The sequence below is a fragment of the Chrysoperla carnea genome, chromosome 3 (genome assembly GCF_905475395.1).
Source record: "Chrysoperla carnea chromosome 3, inChrCarn1.1, whole genome shotgun sequence".
NCBI lineage: Eukaryota > Metazoa > Arthropoda > Insecta > Neuroptera > Chrysopidae > Chrysoperla > Chrysoperla carnea.
This window is the reverse complement of record NC_058339.1, coordinates 73,304,933-73,321,878: the sequence shown is the minus strand read 5'-3', so window position 1 is coordinate 73,321,878 and position 16,946 is coordinate 73,304,933. Positions and strand designations below refer to the sequence as shown.

At 30.9% G+C, this 16,946-nt stretch overlaps 2 protein-coding genes across 3 annotated transcripts; one reads left to right on the top strand and one right to left on the bottom strand.

Annotated features, from left to right (window-relative positions):
- Positions 1-2,448: 2,448 nt before the first annotated feature.
- Positions 2,449-7,182, bottom strand: LOC123295339 (protein LSM12 homolog). The gene is made up of 5 exons (XM_044876651.1): positions 6,994-7,182; positions 6,761-6,894; positions 6,412-6,534; positions 5,009-5,131; positions 2,449-4,291 (listed from the first exon to the last, which is right to left on the bottom strand). The coding sequence occupies exons 1-5, from the start codon at positions 7,130-7,132 to the stop codon at positions 4,175-4,177; spliced, it is 636 nt and encodes a 211-aa protein (XP_044732586.1). The 5' UTR covers positions 7,133-7,182; the 3' UTR covers positions 2,449-4,174.
- A 757-nt stretch (positions 7,183-7,939) lies between these two features.
- LOC123295337 (RAD50-interacting protein 1) lies at positions 7,940-16,453 on the top strand. Of its 2 annotated transcripts, XM_044876650.1 has the most exons (8): positions 7,940-8,167; positions 8,231-8,391; positions 9,621-10,036; positions 10,412-10,799; positions 11,870-12,095; positions 12,632-13,029; positions 13,410-13,930; positions 15,920-16,453. In XM_044876650.1, the coding sequence occupies exons 2-8, from the start codon at positions 8,248-8,250 to the stop codon at positions 16,116-16,118; spliced, it is 2,292 nt and encodes a 763-aa protein (XP_044732585.1). In that variant the 5' UTR covers positions 7,940-8,167; positions 8,231-8,247; the 3' UTR covers positions 16,119-16,453. The 2 variants fall into 2 exon arrangements, with proteins under 2 accessions (XP_044732585.1, XP_044732584.1); XM_044876649.1 differs by having other exon boundaries at positions 7,940-8,391.
- The last annotated feature ends 493 nt before the right edge of the window (positions 16,454-16,946 follow it).

Sequence of the window (16,946 nt, the reverse complement as noted above, 5' to 3'; positions counted from 1 at the left end):
CGTATTACAGTAGCGCCTCTAGCGAGGGAAATTGAAATAAGTTGATTTATTGATAAGAAACGATATGGTGTTTATACCTAGTTTCAGCTTGCCCGATGATGAAGATTGAATAAAATATTTATCGAAAAATATTCTGTTGAAGAATATATCTTCATAGATTTTATAAAACAGTGCCATCTTACCAAATTTTAACAAAATTACAACTTCAAGGCCGATATAGTGCTCAAAGGAGACAACGTTTTACTAAGGAAGTGTAGCTAAGTCAGAGATTAAGATATTCGATCCAAAGGTTTTCCAGCAATTATCTCTTATATTTAACTAAACTTTTTGTTAGCCCTTAGGGCTTATTCATGGATTTAAAGTGTCTCAAATAATCAGATAATAATCGCCCCTTTATTGACAAATCTGAAACCTTTTTAACTCGAAAAGATGCATCAACTCAAAAAATAACCTTTTTCTTTATGAGGTCACACAAACGAAGTTAAGACCGGCTGTTAGACATTTGTCAAAAGCCTTAAGGCCTTAGGACCATTTGTAAAAAATGTATTTAATTTTAAAAAAATCTAAAAATATTTTTAAAAAATGGTAACAGAATTATTTTCAATAGGAAATATATAATTTTATATATTTGCATCGTTTTATACGTATAGTCTAGGGCCAACCCTAATATTTCATGTGGTAGTCATTTTCAAATAGCTGGAAAAAAATGCTATTGCCAGTCAAAATTTTTAATTTATGGCAAGCTTAAAATCTTTCGCTTTTATGCGACCGCAGACATGCATACAACAATAATTTTATCTAACGGAATGAAACCGGTATATTTTTGTGCGGTCGCATAAAATTGAACGCAGGTAAACCGGCTATTTTGATAAACAAGTACATTGATATTGGACGATATTCAATAAGGAAATATTTCCAAACCTCTTCTTCAGACACTATTTTTTAATTTTAAAGTCAGAGATTTAATTTATGAAAGCAGAAGTTTTTATTTTTTAATCTACAAAAGGTATGAAATGTATGCGTTCATTTAATTTTCATTGATTCATTTTATGAAAACTCTTCGTTTGATTTTTTCAACGAAGCTATCAATAAATTACATATCAAAAGTTCAGACTATTATCTATGCATTGCCCTTAATTTCCGATCAACCTTAAATAAAAACGCAAAAAATGTTTTTCCCGACACTCGAAAAAAAGACATGCCTTCTGCCCGAACCCTTAAAAACTGAAACTTTCAAGATATCGGGCAACGGACACCGCGCTTTGTTAAGTATCGTACAAAATGATTTTTTCATTTTTTATTCAATTATCTTCGTATCCAGCCCCGTCATGAATTAGTATTTATCGTCATGAATGAGTATTCATCAAAATTACACTTGCCGCGCAAATAAAAATTTCAAGGCCTCCTGAAAAAGGACTCCCCTGGCTATACAAATTGTCTATTATTTGACAAAAACATCATAAATTTTCAACCATTCTGAAATGACTGTCAAATATTACGCCTGGCTCTAGGCCTGCTACAAGTTGCTCAAAAATTTAAATCGTAAATGGATTGCTTCAAAAATAAAAAATTTGGTTGAATCAAATTTTTTTTTTAAATCAATAATAATATTTTTTTTAGCATTTTTGGATTTATATTATCTGTCTAAATTTGCATTATTTTGTATTGAATAACCTGCATTGTTTTTTTTTTTACTAAGAAGGTAAAACTGCCATTTGTTGTGGATTTTATGATTCCGACCTCCATTCGTTTGGTGCATTGATATATTTGCGGGGGGGGGGGGGGGGGTCGGTTGGTCAAAATTCGCAACTTTATAATCTTAGTTTTTTCTTAAATAATTACAATTTACATAAATGACTTTTGCAGTCGTTAATTTTGTTAGCCAGAATAACACGACATTCTAGTTCTAAATACCAAAATGGCAGCACATTTAAAGATAACATCGAAATTGGAACACTATTCGAGATATCGGTGAAAAATCGGATCTTGAGAATTGTGGATATCTGACTTTCACTCAGAAAACTCGGGTTCGATTCCTCGTACCCGAACCGTAATGTAAGAGGTTGCTTTTACATTTGAATTTTTAAATGTGGAGAAGAAATAATAACAACTTGATTGACGTCCACTTTCTGAGGTAATTTTTTGCTTACGTAACCAAAGTAATATATATGAGGTGGTAACCATGGATTTCATTAATCTTGCATACGATCACCAGGTTGTTACAAAACAATTTTAAATACTCATCCTATTTTACAAGCTTTTATTTATCTTGCAATGTATGTATGTTATTTCGAGTTGAATCTTGCAACTCAATTTACGTAACGATTTTCAAAAAATTCAGCTGATTTCTGAGAATTTTACTATTATTTTGAATTTTGTGAAGTTTTTAACAACCGTTTTTTAATTTTTAATAACAGTTCAGTAATCTTATATATTATTACTCTAGCAAGTTTTTTTTCTTTCCTGCCCTTAACTTTCTTATTCCTTTGTCATTTAAATAATAAGTTTATTAGGCAAACATGTTAGTTTTTACTTTTTACAGATGCTCTCCTAACACTCTAGACATATAATTACTATTTTGAATAACTAAAACTTGCAGTAACTACGGGACTGACATTTTCATGTTTACCAGATTAATCGTCACATTCATTTATGTAATATGCAGCACTTTTTTAAAAACTATGTAGTATAAAGTTGCTAAATTTGCCGCTTGCATGACGTCATGTATGTTCTACACCAAACGAAAATAATATTATCAACGTAGTATGTTACAGAGGTCTTGTATTTTGATCTCAAAGACCCTACAATGAAAATTCAAAAATTTTGGTACACTTCATTTTATAAATACTGATATTTATTTTATTTTCTTAAATTTATTTACATTTTCATAAAACTTTAACAATGCCACTTGATTAATTATACACTGAAAGGCATAGAAAATCGAATAGAAAACTCTTTTTACTATGTGTCCGCAAGGACTTATCCCAAGAATGTATATAATAAGGACATGCAATTTCCTATGTCGACCAATAGGCGTGGCGCCTATCTGGGCGGAGTCTAGTCATCGGTCGTTGCGTACTCTGTACAGAGCAACAGCCTGTCTAAGTGATTGAAAATATGTTTTCAATCACTTTCAATAGATTGAAAAAGGCAAAAAATTGATAATAAAGACAGCCTGACGCACAGTACAAAGAACGTAACGACCGAGAGGACTAGACTTCGCCCAGATAGACGGTTTTTTTCCTGCTACCCTCTCCACTCGAGTTTTATATCCTTATTATATACGTTCTTGACTTATCCTCCTTGTTTTTTTATACCTTCGTTATAAAATATCCACATGCTTAAAATACATTCGGGCTCGATTGACAGCAAAACACTGGATGGATTCATTTTAACTTATGAGAGTTTTAGCGTTTGTATTATCTCACTTTCTTTGCCCATCAGTGAAATATGCACAAATTTTTTCCTCGTTTTAACTACCGTTCTGCCACTCAAGTTAAAAAAAACCAGAATAATTTACAACGTTCCGTTTTGTCGTTGATGGCAATTTCTATTTTGTGATAAAATTTAACAACTGTGCTTTCAATTCAGTCGACAAATTTGTTTATCTAAAGGGATGGATGGCACAGCTTTGACAAACTTTAGTATGCAAAGCGATATTTTGTAAAAAAAAAAAAAAAAATTGGTACAAAATATAAAAATTTCTGGAATTTTCTAAATGAAAATCGTGAAATTTTTTCAGACAAAATCGAGACATCATGTAAAATAATATCCTATCGTAGATGTTTTATACTGTAAACTAGATCACTAAAAATATTAAGTTTATTTTTGAAAGTTAGTTCGGAGGGGGTTCCTAGTAAGAAAACCGTTTTTTCGTAGTTTTTAAGACTTTGCGTTGATTTAATGTTCGTCCAAATTGAGTTAGTGTTGAAAATTTGTATATGAATTGAGTTGACGGGCGAAACCACAGGCCAATGTGGTTTCTAAATCAATACTTTTTAATGACTTCTTTTACAGTATAAACATCAATGGATTTTACGTAATTAGTGCCATCTTTGAACTTTCATTGTAAATAATATTAATTTTTTTAAAGTTTTTGATGTTTTTTTATTGTTTTGTATTTGTTATAAATAATAATTGTTTTTGTTTTTATTTATTATTATTAAGTTTATTTTTATTGCTGACCAACAGTTGCAGTTACCGACGATTGATTGCTACCAACTAAATTATTTACACCTGAATTCGTAGGTGAGTTGCCCGCTGCTGCTTGATCTTTCAAATGTTTCTCAACCTATCCAAAAACAGAATCAAATATTAATATTTCTATTTAAGAAACTAATAACTCTAGACAGGGCCGAGTTAACCATTAGAAACAACCAAAAGAAATTAATTTTTTCAAAAAGAGAAACGACTAGTCCTTGCGCTAGATTAAGTCAGAGATCCTCAAACTGTTTTTGTGTCGTGGACCACTTACCATGTTTTTCGGTTTTGATTAGACACTCTGGTTAGCTAATATTACATTTTTGAATATTAATTGACATCAAAATATGTGTTTTGACTAATTTCAAAATCCCTTGTAGGTCATTGTGAACCACAATGGGGCCCATATGGACTACTTTGAGAATCACAGAAAATTCCCCTCTTATATGAGTTTAATGGGAGGAAAAATCCCTCTAGTTTTTTCCTTGTTGGGGAAATTTCTGGCTCCACTTCCTCATTGGCAAACAAAATTCTAGTCTTTCCTGACTCCTCATTTCATATACGAAAAGCTCCTATTGAATGCTGGGTCTTTGCGCAGGGCAGGCAACTTTACAAATCGTGCATAATCACTGTTAGGCCATTCCAGAAACGTACAAGGCATCAGGTTTAGACCTTGGATGCATCAAACCTTGGATGCATCAAACCTTGGAGAAATCCCTGCGTGGGCTTTCTGCTTGGCTTCTGACTTTGACAGAATCCTATAGCCACTTATGTATTACTATTATTATGTAGGAACAATTAATCTTACCACTTTTTTAATATATGTGAATTCTTTACTTTCAGCATTCCCTCGTATATCTTTTAAGCCATATGGTGGACTAATTATAACTTCTTCTTGCCAAACTACAATATCTGAACCTCGCCATGTTACCTTACAAGAAACAAAATTCAAAATTAGATTTTAAATACGAATATTATTAGATCTTCGGTTAAGAAACTTAAAAGTTAAAAAGTTTGAGAGGCTGCTGCCAAGGTTATCTCTAACAAATTTATTTTTAAAGGATGGAAATTTTCATTTTTTTTTTTTTTTTCCAGATAGGCACTTTCAGGTAGACTGAAATTTTTTTACTCTATAGCAAGTTTGAAATAAGAAGACATTGAACAAAACAAATGACTAACTCTTAGCATCGTGTATTGTTAAGCAAGTCTCCAACTATGAAAATTTTCCATTGTGGCCACTGCTTTTCAAAAATAATATTCCCAAACTTTTAAATGTTTTTAGTTGAATAATCAAAAAAATTATTGTTCAAAAGAATGTGGAACAAGAAGTGAAATTTACAAAATTAAAAAAACCACCAACAAACTTTACGAGTACGGAACCCTAAACTTGCATTTGAAATTATCTAAGAACTTTCACCATTAAATTACCTTTATTTCTTAGAGACTTCTCCAAACTAAACTGATTTTGAAAATTATCGCTTATTTATTAGTTGTTCCGGGTACGGAACACTAAACTATCGCACTTGAAACATAGCTAAGAACACTCTCCATTAAATTACCTTTCAAACGAAACAAAAAAATCTAAATCGGTTCATCCATTTAGGCACTACGATGACACAGACAGGCAGACAGACATAAAAACACACCGGTCAAACTTATAACATCATTTTTTTTAGTTAGGGGGTTAAAAATAAAAAATTAGTTTGCTATGAAAATGATAAAATTCCCTGACTGTTCTCCTTTTTAACCCCCAAACTAAAAAAGTTGTGTTATAAATTTGAGCATTACGTGTGTGTGTCTGCTTGTCTGTGGCATCGTAGCGCCTAAACGAATGAATCTATTTTGATTTTTTTGTTTCCTTTGAAAGGTAATTTAATGAAGAATGTTCTTTGCTATGCTTCAAATTCGAGTTTAGAGTTCCGTACTCGAAAAAAACTAAAATATTGCCGATGATCTTCAAAATCGATTCAATTTGGCAAAGATTTTAAGAAAAAAGGTTATTTAATGGAGACTGTTCGTAGATATGTTTTAAGTGCAAGTTTAGGGTTCCGTATGTGAAAAATTGCTCGGGGTTTTTTTTTTAATTTTGAAAATTAATTTTTTTTAAATAATTCAAATAGAAAAATATAATTCATAATATGAAAATAAGTTTACTATGAAAATCAAAGCGGTTGTCTACAAACGTATATCTAAATTTATTCTGTGTTTTACCTCATCATTTATAAGTTTCGAAATTTGCATAAACAATCTTTGACCATCCGGGCTGACACCTGCCGATAATGCTGATACCATACGCCGTTTTTCATCGATGGAATTACGAATTCGTGTATTTAACTAAAAAAAAATCATTTTTTGAAATTAATGATTAACATACTAATTTTTGTTTCTAATTTTCGATTTAAGAGTCTAAATTTCTAAGATAGTTTGAACTTAACGGTTCTATTTGACATCGATTAAACATTTCTAAATATCCTTACAGAATCATATTAATCTTCCAGATGAATACAAAAACAAAATTAATGATATTTGTAAAATTGTTAAAAGAAAAAATGACACTTACCCGTTGTAAGTTTAATGATTGAACAGGTTCTGGATTAATATTACCTTCTTGTTTCACTTGTACATCGCTAACAAGTGATAAATTAACGATGTTTACATCATTTAAATTTACGTTACCACACGTGGAAGGGCACTCGGTAAAACAAAATTAAGAAAAATATTATGGTTTGAACACATGAGAAAATTATAAATACCTGTAAATTTATAAATTTATTATGACATAGTAAAGGATACTCAAAATCAACATTTTCGATTGTGGATCAAATGCCACAACTTCCCCTTCAATTTCTTGATTATAACATGTTTTACAAATAACTATAGATCCAATTGTAAAGCAATCGCCCATTACTTGTCTACAATTTGCTGTGGCCATTTTTATATCTAATTTTCTATTTATTTATTAAATTAATACTAAAAACACTTTATTTTATTACTCAACTATTTCAAACTATGATTGAAATTTTTTTTTTTTCGAAGTCACCCTAATTTATTAAACTGTTTTTTATTTTTGTAATGTTGTGTAAAAAAATTTTTATTGAACAGCCATTTTGATATTTTTGCTCAATATAAACGAGAGTTGGTTGCAAAACAAAATATTTTTAGAGACTTTTTTTTTATTTGGTGGATTTGTTTGAAGATGTAATGTGATAAAGTGCAATAGCTATATACATTAATATATGCGAGTAACAAAAAAGATATATCAGTTTTCAGTAAAGTGTGAAGTAAACACATGTTACTGCCAACTCAATCAAATTTTAGTGCTTTTTTGATTTAATATATTTTTACTCGCTTTTAATGATACAACTTAGCGATCCCAGCGCCTCACTTATTTTTTCAAAATATTGGGGACAATATTTTCTATTGCGATCGTTCTCCTTCTTTATAACCTTCATGGTTTCCATCATGGAGGTTTCTCTCTAACCTCCATGGTTTCCATGTTATGTGTTTAATCCATAGAGATAATATAGATAGAGCTATTAGAGAACGCGAGGGGTTTGCTAGCCTGTAAGTGGATGCAATATGCGTAGCAGAGAGAAGATTGCCAGTGAGTTCCCCTTTGTCCTTATCTAATACATACACTTATACGTAATTCATAAGTATCACAAAATGTATCTTCTGGACAAAAAAATGCGACACTTTGCCGTACATCATATATTTTTGGTGGTTGAAAAATACACATTCATTAATATGTGTTTTAATTCCACCAAATACATCTGATATACAGCTTTTTCGCAATTTTATTGTCTGCAAGATACATTTAATTATGACAATGACACAGGGGAACTCACTGACAGTGTTCTCTCACGCTTCGCATATCGCATCCACTTACAGACGCGTTCTCTATCTGTATTTATCTCTATGGTTCAATCAATCTGCGTTCGTGTGAAATGACAGTAGTGACCAGCGGGTAGTGACAGTACGATTTTGACATATGCGTGTATGTTGTGTGATGTGTATTTTTAAATTACAGAAAACAAATTTTGAAAAATGAATATTCCAACTCAAAATCCCATAAGGCTAAAAGTCATCGAACGACTTAATAAAGAATTGGGTAAAGACATAAAAAATTTGAATAAAATTGATGTAATAAAAACACAACTTATAAACGAAAAAGAAACAGCGTTAAAAAAGGTATAATTTTATTTTTAAAAGTAAAGTTTAGTAAATTTTCATCTCTAGGCAGTGACAGATTAAAAAAAAAAAAAAAAAAAAAAAAAAAAAAAAAAAAAAAAAAACGGTATTTAAGTGGACATTATTAATTCTTGTTAGGTGTACAATTTTCAATTTAAGTACATTTTATTTTCTGGATTAATTATCTTCCAGAGAGAAATCTCGCTAAGAGCTAATTTGCAAATTTGCACCGCTGACTGTTCTATCCTCATCAGAATTTCAAATTATGATACTTCAAAAAAGTCAGGGAATTTTTACCATTATCACGAAAACTTAAGAATAATTTGATCACCATGCTACAATTATTTACCGATCACTTAAATAATAAATAAATCGCCTGCTGTTTCAAGGAACTGTATCACCTGTGACTGAATAACACAGTCCGACTGATCTGTGCACCGGGCCACTCTAGCGTTAAAGGGAATGAAGAAGCGATCTTGTTGAAACGAGAGGGGTCGTCTCAAGCGTTCGTTTCACCCGAGCCTATCATGCCCCGTAGCAAGATGTTTCGTAATTCATCGAATTAAGGGATGGCTACGACAGACATATCTTGATTACTGAGACTCGCAGAGCATGCGATAGGCCAAGCTTTGTATAACCACAGCTAGGCCATTCGAATGTCCTCGCCTGAAACTCACTAGGGCACAGAAAAGGGTGGAGTCTTAGCAAAATAATGTCGATTGAACTACTACCTTCATAACATGGGGATCTCTGATGATCTCACTTACAAGGCCTGTATGGAGAACGATGGTTTCATCGTCCTCCGTATAGGCAAAATTCTCTAGCTTTATCTAATTAAAATAGCACCTCTTACCCGGAGACGTCTCGCCTTTGGGTGGTAGGTAGTTCTCAAGAGAACTTCTTGGTCTAGGTGCTTGGTACCCATTTATGTACCTCTCTTATGTTTTATTATTATTATTAAATACACCCACTACAGCTGTAGACAATATTGATAACTGGGAATTGCAACGATTTCAGTATTTCCAATTTAGACTACCAGGTGGCAATACCTTTACTTACTATTTTTAAAGACCAATCAAATATTCAAATCAGATAAATTCCGCCAATTGGCGATAAAAATTTGTACTAATTAAAACAGAAAGTGAACCCCTTTATCAGTAGTTCCAATTTAGACCACCAAGTCACTTTTCATTTATCAATATTAAAAAAATTATTTGTTTACATTTTAGATAGACTTAGAAAATGTTGAAGCACATACAATTATAAAAGATGCAATAAATAAATTAAATAAAGATATTGAAAGTATCGATAAAATAAATCGAGAATTTGAAACGTATTCAACAAATGCAATCCAATATTTGGGCACAACCAATGACATTGTTAAACATTTACAAGATTATGTTAATAAGATTAAAAGTTTAGAAATTATTATCGAATATTTTAATATATCGAAAAAAATTCAAAATATTAGTAATGAGTTGTATCAATCGATTATTGAACATGATGATGAATTAAGTGTTACACTGTATGCAAATTTATGTGAGATTCAATTGAATTTACGTGCATGTCCTGCAACGCATTTGTTAATTTATTTAAAGGATGTTATACATCATTGGCATAATTATTTAAAAGATAAATTTTCTGTGTAAGTAACACTGCATTTTTTTCCTTATAGTTGGGTAAATCACCGGATTTTGATAATCAATTCGGAAAATTTTGGGAGACGGCTAATTTTTTTTTGAAAATAGGTTTCGTTTTTCGTTGTAAAAAACAGGCAAAAGGAGTTCTTCGGTTCCGGAACTAGCCGCACGACCTTCTGCACGCGGTTTTGGGACAATTTATCTCTACATTATTTTCTTTGGTGACGTTTTCTTAAATATCTCAGCTACTATAGACCGCCCAAATTTCAGAACTAATTTAGACGTAGTCCAACTTCATGTAAAAAAAATCAAGCTTTTTATTTAAAATTGCCTTGGTGCTCGTATTTCCTTAAGTATTATAATATGTATTATTTTTTTAGTGTATTTGATGAGATATTAAAACAAATTAAATGGCCATTTGTAAATACAAATTTAACATCACCAATATTGAATTCAAATAATGAATCAATAATAAAATTACAAACATATTGTGAATATTTATTACAAATACAATTACCACCACCAAACGAACAGCTACAAGAAGTTCCATCAACATATACCATCTGTTTACCAATACAATTATTGATACGTCCATTAAAAAAACGTTTTCAATATCATTTCTATGGTAACAAACAAACAAATCGTTCCGATAAACCTGAATGGTATATGACACAGATATTAACTTGGATCCGTGATCATCAACAATTTATACAAAATATTATACAACCGGTTATTAATCGTTTGGCTATGCATCATATTAATGCAAGGGTAAGTTTACGGAAAACTATGTATTAGGGCCGTCTTTAAACTTCCAAAGGCCCTAGACACAGATTATAATTTATTACATAAATAGATATACAATTCTACTGAAAATGATTGGTTGTTCAAAAAGCCCCCTAGAATAAGTCACTTGCAGTGAACTATTTTTTTAAAAGAATGGTGGGAATTAGGTATTATTTGAATTATTTGTATTCATTCAGTTTATCATTTTTTTTATTTGTTTGTACTCATTTGTCTTCTAATAAAATAAAGTTAGGTTTTGTAGATAAAACAACAAGTAAAATAAAATAAAATAATAATTTTTTGCAATATTTGAAACAAAATAGCATTCATTTTATTATTAACATATTTAAAATTATTATTTACTAATTTGGTGTAATTAAATGCAATGTCTAATCATTTTAGTTCGTTAATAGTCAATAAAAATCAGAAATAAACATGACCTAAAAGTAATCAACACGATTTACAAGAACTAAACACTAAAATAAACTCAGTACATACCATAAAAAAATCAGAAAATATATTTTTACACACTTAAAACGACCTAAACTAAATTGCACTAATTAGTTCATGAAAACGGCCTAAACACTTAAATAAAGCTACTACACAAATGGTCCAAAAAAGTTAATAAACGCAATCAAAATGCGAATATCAATGAAATAGATAAATTATTCTCCATGCTAATAGATAGTCCAATCATCAACTAAAAGTAGTAAAAATTTCTCAGGGAGTTGCACATATGTTTTAAATTAAATATTATAATCTGTCGTACTCTTCATTATCGATTTGTTTTGCTCTAACAAAATTCCATCGTCAAATCGTGATGTCAAGGATATCGTAATCTCCCCAACTATATATATATATATATATATATATATATATATATAAACTAATATTGCATAAGTTTGGACCTAGAAATTTCGAAAATGGCATTACAAATCAATAATTTTGGGCCCCGGGCCAGTACCCAGTGTGTCCAAAAGAAAAGAAGAGCTTGTGTAGAATTATTGAAACCTTTAAGAACATTGTGTATAGAAAATTTGTTTTTTATTTAATAGATCGAGTTTATGAAAGGTTTAATACAAATTTGTATCGATAAATTGGATAATGAATTACCAACATTAGCCTATGATGATGCCTTATTTTCACATTGTGTGGATGAAACATTAGGAATGGATCGTGAATTACGTACTGTTTATAATTTACCTATCAGTCAATCAGGCTGTTTGACGCCGTTAACCAATCCTGTTATTCTACAAAAATGGTTAAATATGGAGAAAAAATGTAAGTATTGATAACTGGGAGTTGTAATCCGCCACCTGGCGAAAATAATTCGTACGAATTAAAAGAGAAGGTGGACCGGTTTTCAGTAGTTCCAATTTAGATTACCAGATGGCAATACTTGTACTTACTATTTTTAAAGACCAATCAAGCCTGTATAAATTTGTAAACTGGCGGAATGGGCAATACAGAGTAGCGCCATCTATCTTTTTTTACTCAAAAAAAAAAATAAAGGCCAATCAAAATATTCAAATTCAAACCATATAAATCCCGCCAACTGGCGATAATAATTCTTGCTAGTTAAAATAGGAAGTGGGCCCGTTTTCAGTAGTTTCAATTTAGACTACCAGGTTATTTACCATTTATCAATATGAAATAAAAAGTTTTTAATTAAAAAGATGAGTACATTTAGGAAGGAGGGAGGGAGTAAATTTTGTATTATATCTACCCTGAACATCTATTTATCGCAAATTTCGAATGCACATAATTTAGTAAATTATTTCTATTTTATAAACTAGTATTTTTTATTTATTTTTTAGATGCTTTAGAAAAAATGGATTCAATATTTACCTCATCAACAGCTTTACAAAACATCATACTAAACGATGACGATGATAATGATAATGTAGATAATATCAAAATAACAGAATGTGGTAACACTTTTATCACGTTATTAAAAACAATGAGTGAACGATATCAATCGCTGCCACAACCAGGTCATCGTTTACAATTTTTAGATTTACAATTGGATTTGTTAGATGATTTTCGTATACGATTGTTACAATTATCACATCCGGATAATACTCTTACATCTAGTAGCACAACACCAGGTATTACTGGTGGTCCATTATCATTATCATTTACATCACGTATTAGTTATATATTAAATACAATTTCGTATATTATTGATACGTTAATTGAATGGAGTGAAACAATTGTAAGTATTCACATTTTTTTAAAGTTACTGGTTTAATCTTCAGGGCGTTATAGAAATAGTAGGCCACGGACGATGCCACTGAAGCTACCAGCGGCTGGTAGATCTATAATAAATTTAGGAATATCGATTGTGTCAAGCATTACTTTGTGGAATTGCATTTTAATAATTAAAATATACACGAAATATATTGAAAAAGAAATTTTTTTTACTATACTTTGCAGTAATCCACTATAAAATTTAAGATTTTTTTAATAAAAATAGACAGACAGACACACACAGCTGTCAAAACTTATAACACCCCTTTTTTTGCTTTGCGGGTTAATAAAAAAATGTGACCTTAGTGATTGGAGCCCTACTCACGAGGTTTTTTTTTCTTGTAGCATTTTATAAATTTACATTACTTTAAAAGTCAATTTATAAAACAACACGGTCATACAGACTCAGAATTATCAAGAAACGAAGATGAACCCAAGGAAACAGATTCGGTGTTCGATGAAACAATTTCATTATATACACATATGAAAAACGATTTAATATCAATGTTAACGGAAACCGTTGTGCTGGATGTAAAAGCACGAAGTCGTTCATATCGACACGATACATGGAATACAATGCAATATATTAACGATGATCGTTCATTATCGTTAACAACGAGCGGTTGTCCCATGTATCAAATATTAGCAACACGTTTACATGAATTAAATGAATTATTAACAATACAAATATTTACATCTGTTTGGAAATTAATTGCAAAACAAATTAATTTATTTTTATATGATGAATTAATATTAGAAAATTTTTTTAATGATGGCGGTGCTAAACAATTACATTATGATATTATGAAGAATTTGTTACCATTGTTTGCACAGTTTACAAATAAACCTCAAATTTATTTTAAAACGTAAGTCAATTTTTATGTAAAATTTTTGAAATCAATGAAGACAACCCTTAATATAGTCGCATAAAGGAATACATAAAATAGCCATTCTTAGGAAGTCCTCCATAGCAGCTCCGATTTTGATGATTTTTTAAATGTTTCTTTTTTGTATACTTAAAATCAGAAACCTTCCAGAGAAAGAAAAGCTGAAAGAATTTTTAAAATCAGTTAAATAGTGAACTCAAAAATGATGGTATATATTTTCATACAAACTTTCATCCCGTATTTCACTCTTTCAGTGGGTGAATTTCGAAAAATCCCTTCTTAAATGTCACCTACTGTGTAAAATAATTATCCTTTCGAAATTTCAAACTTCTATCATCTATTTAGGCTGGGCGTCGATACATCAGTCGGGACATTGCCTCCCGCCCTTGAAAGGTTTCTGATTTTAAATGATATACAATAAGGAACATTTAAAAAAATCATGAAATCGGAATTGCTATTTATGACTCCCGAGTAAAAGCATTCATTGATGCGACTATTATTTTCTCCCATTTTTCAGACTAAATACAGTGAAACCTGGTTAAGTGAGACATTAAGGGACCTGAAAATTTATCTCACTTATATTCCATTTACACAGTAACTCAGATATCCTGGTATAAATAAATATCTGTCTCATTTACAAAGGGTTCCATTAATATACGTCAGTATAAAGATTATTTCAGTTATAGAGGTGTGATTAATGCCACTAACCAACCATTGCTGCTAAAAAAATTATGAATATCGAGCCTTTGCGCGAAATCTTGTGCCTTTTCTTTAATCATCTTGACCCATGTTTGCAAACATTGTTCAAGTTCAGGATATTCTGATAAATGTATACGTTTTAGTTTTCCTTGTCCTTTAGAACATTGTGATTGAATTTTATCGTGTGTCTTCCCACTCTCATAAGCGGATATTAACTTCAGTTTTCAGGTACTGATAACAATTTGAGCTTTCGTTTCGACATTTTTCAAATAAACATCCGTATGACAGTAAAGCAAAACTAAAACTGGGTAATTTTCTGGTAGAATAAGAATAAGTAAACAAACAAAACGATGTTATCTCAGTTTTCAGTTACAGGTTAATGCATATAACATTCACTCGCTGTCTCAGTTGTAGAGGTAACTATGACGATAAAATCAAAAGAACGAATCCCAGATATATAGAGGTTTGCTTTGTCCCACTAACAGAGATAATTCAGTGCCAAAGTGCTGCATGAGTTCCATTTATGGAGGTTTTTCACTTAACCAAGTTTCACTGTATTTTAACCTATCCAGTCTAAGTACTTAAACCTCCACGCACGCCAATAAATAATTCGATGTAGTATGCAAGGTATACTAAGTTTAGTCCCAAGTTTGTAACGCTTAAAAATATTGATGCTACGCACAAAATTTTGGTATAGGTGTTCATAAAATCACCTAATTAGTCCATTTCCGGACTAATACGTCCGTCCATCCGTCCATCAGTCAACTCGATAACTCAAAAACGAAAAATAGATATCAAGCTGAAATTTTTACAGCGTACTCAGGACATAAAAAGTGAGGTCGAGTTCGTGAATGAGCAACATAGGTCAATTGTATCTTTGGTCCGTAGGACCTATCTTTTAAACCGTTAGAGATAGAACAAAAGTTTAAATGTAAAAAATATTCCTTATAAAAAAATAACCAACTTTTGTTTAAAACATTTTTTCGTAAACATCACTGTTTACCCGTAAGAGCGCATATTATGCGCAAATTGTATAGTATGTATTATATGGGTATATCAGTTATGTATGTGTGACATGTTTAGGTATATATGTGTAATGTGACAGAGTAATCAACACTGTCTATACATGGTATTTCAACAATTAACTCAGTCAATTGTTTGTTTTCACTTGTTTTAGTTTAATTTATTTATGGATTCCCTGTACACGAGAACAGAGATCGAAATCTTTTAAAATATTTTTTTACTTGAATCTTGACTTTTCTGTTTTAGAGTAATTGAAGCATGTACATTATTGGTTTTATCAAAAAGTACAGCGATTTTGTTAATGGATACATTAGATAATGAATCAATACAAACACAAAAGGATGCCTTACAGGAACTAGGAGTACGTAAATTAAATACAGAGGATGCTATTAATATATTAAAGTTAAGGAGTGATTTACGAGAAGTCATTTATAGACATTATTAATTTTAATAACTTTTTATTTTACAAAATATACAAAATTTATTTGTTTTACACTATTCTCACGTATTTATTTCTTGTTATTGTTATATCTATGTCACAGCCAACTTCTACTTGTTCTAACTTATTAGCCGTTCAATTAACAACCTAGCCTTTTTATTAAACGGCCAACCATTCAAACTGCTGGGCTAATAACTTGGATCGATAAAGTTTAACTACTTGCCTATTCTAGTCATTATACTATGTATATATGAAATATATGATAGTATATTAAGTTTAGTCCCAAGTTTGTAACGCTTAAAAATATTGATGCTACGAACCAAATTTTGGTATAGGCGTTCATAAAATCACCTAATTAGTCCATTTCCGGTTGTTTGTCCGTCTGTCTGTCAACACGATAACGCAAAAACGAAAAGAGATATCAAGCTAAAATTTTTATTGCGTGCTTAGGACGTTAAAAGTGAGGTTGAGTTCGTAAATGAGCAACATAGGTCTCTTGGGTCCGTAGAACCCATCTTGTAAACCGTTAAAGATAGAACAAAAGTTTTAATGTAAAAAATGTTCCTCATAAAAATATAAACAACTTTGGTTTGAAACATTTTTTTGTAAACATCACTATTTTCCCACGAAGGCGCAAATTAGGTGCTAATTCTATAGTATTATATGGGAATATCAGTTATGAATGTGTGGCTATCTAAGAGTGTATATCTTTCTTTACTTACGTTCAAAAAACACGATTGCGTCATCAACACTGTCTACACATGGTATTTCAACAATTAACTCAGTCAATTGTTTGTTTTCACTTGTTTTAATTTAGTTTCACTTTCTGCTAAC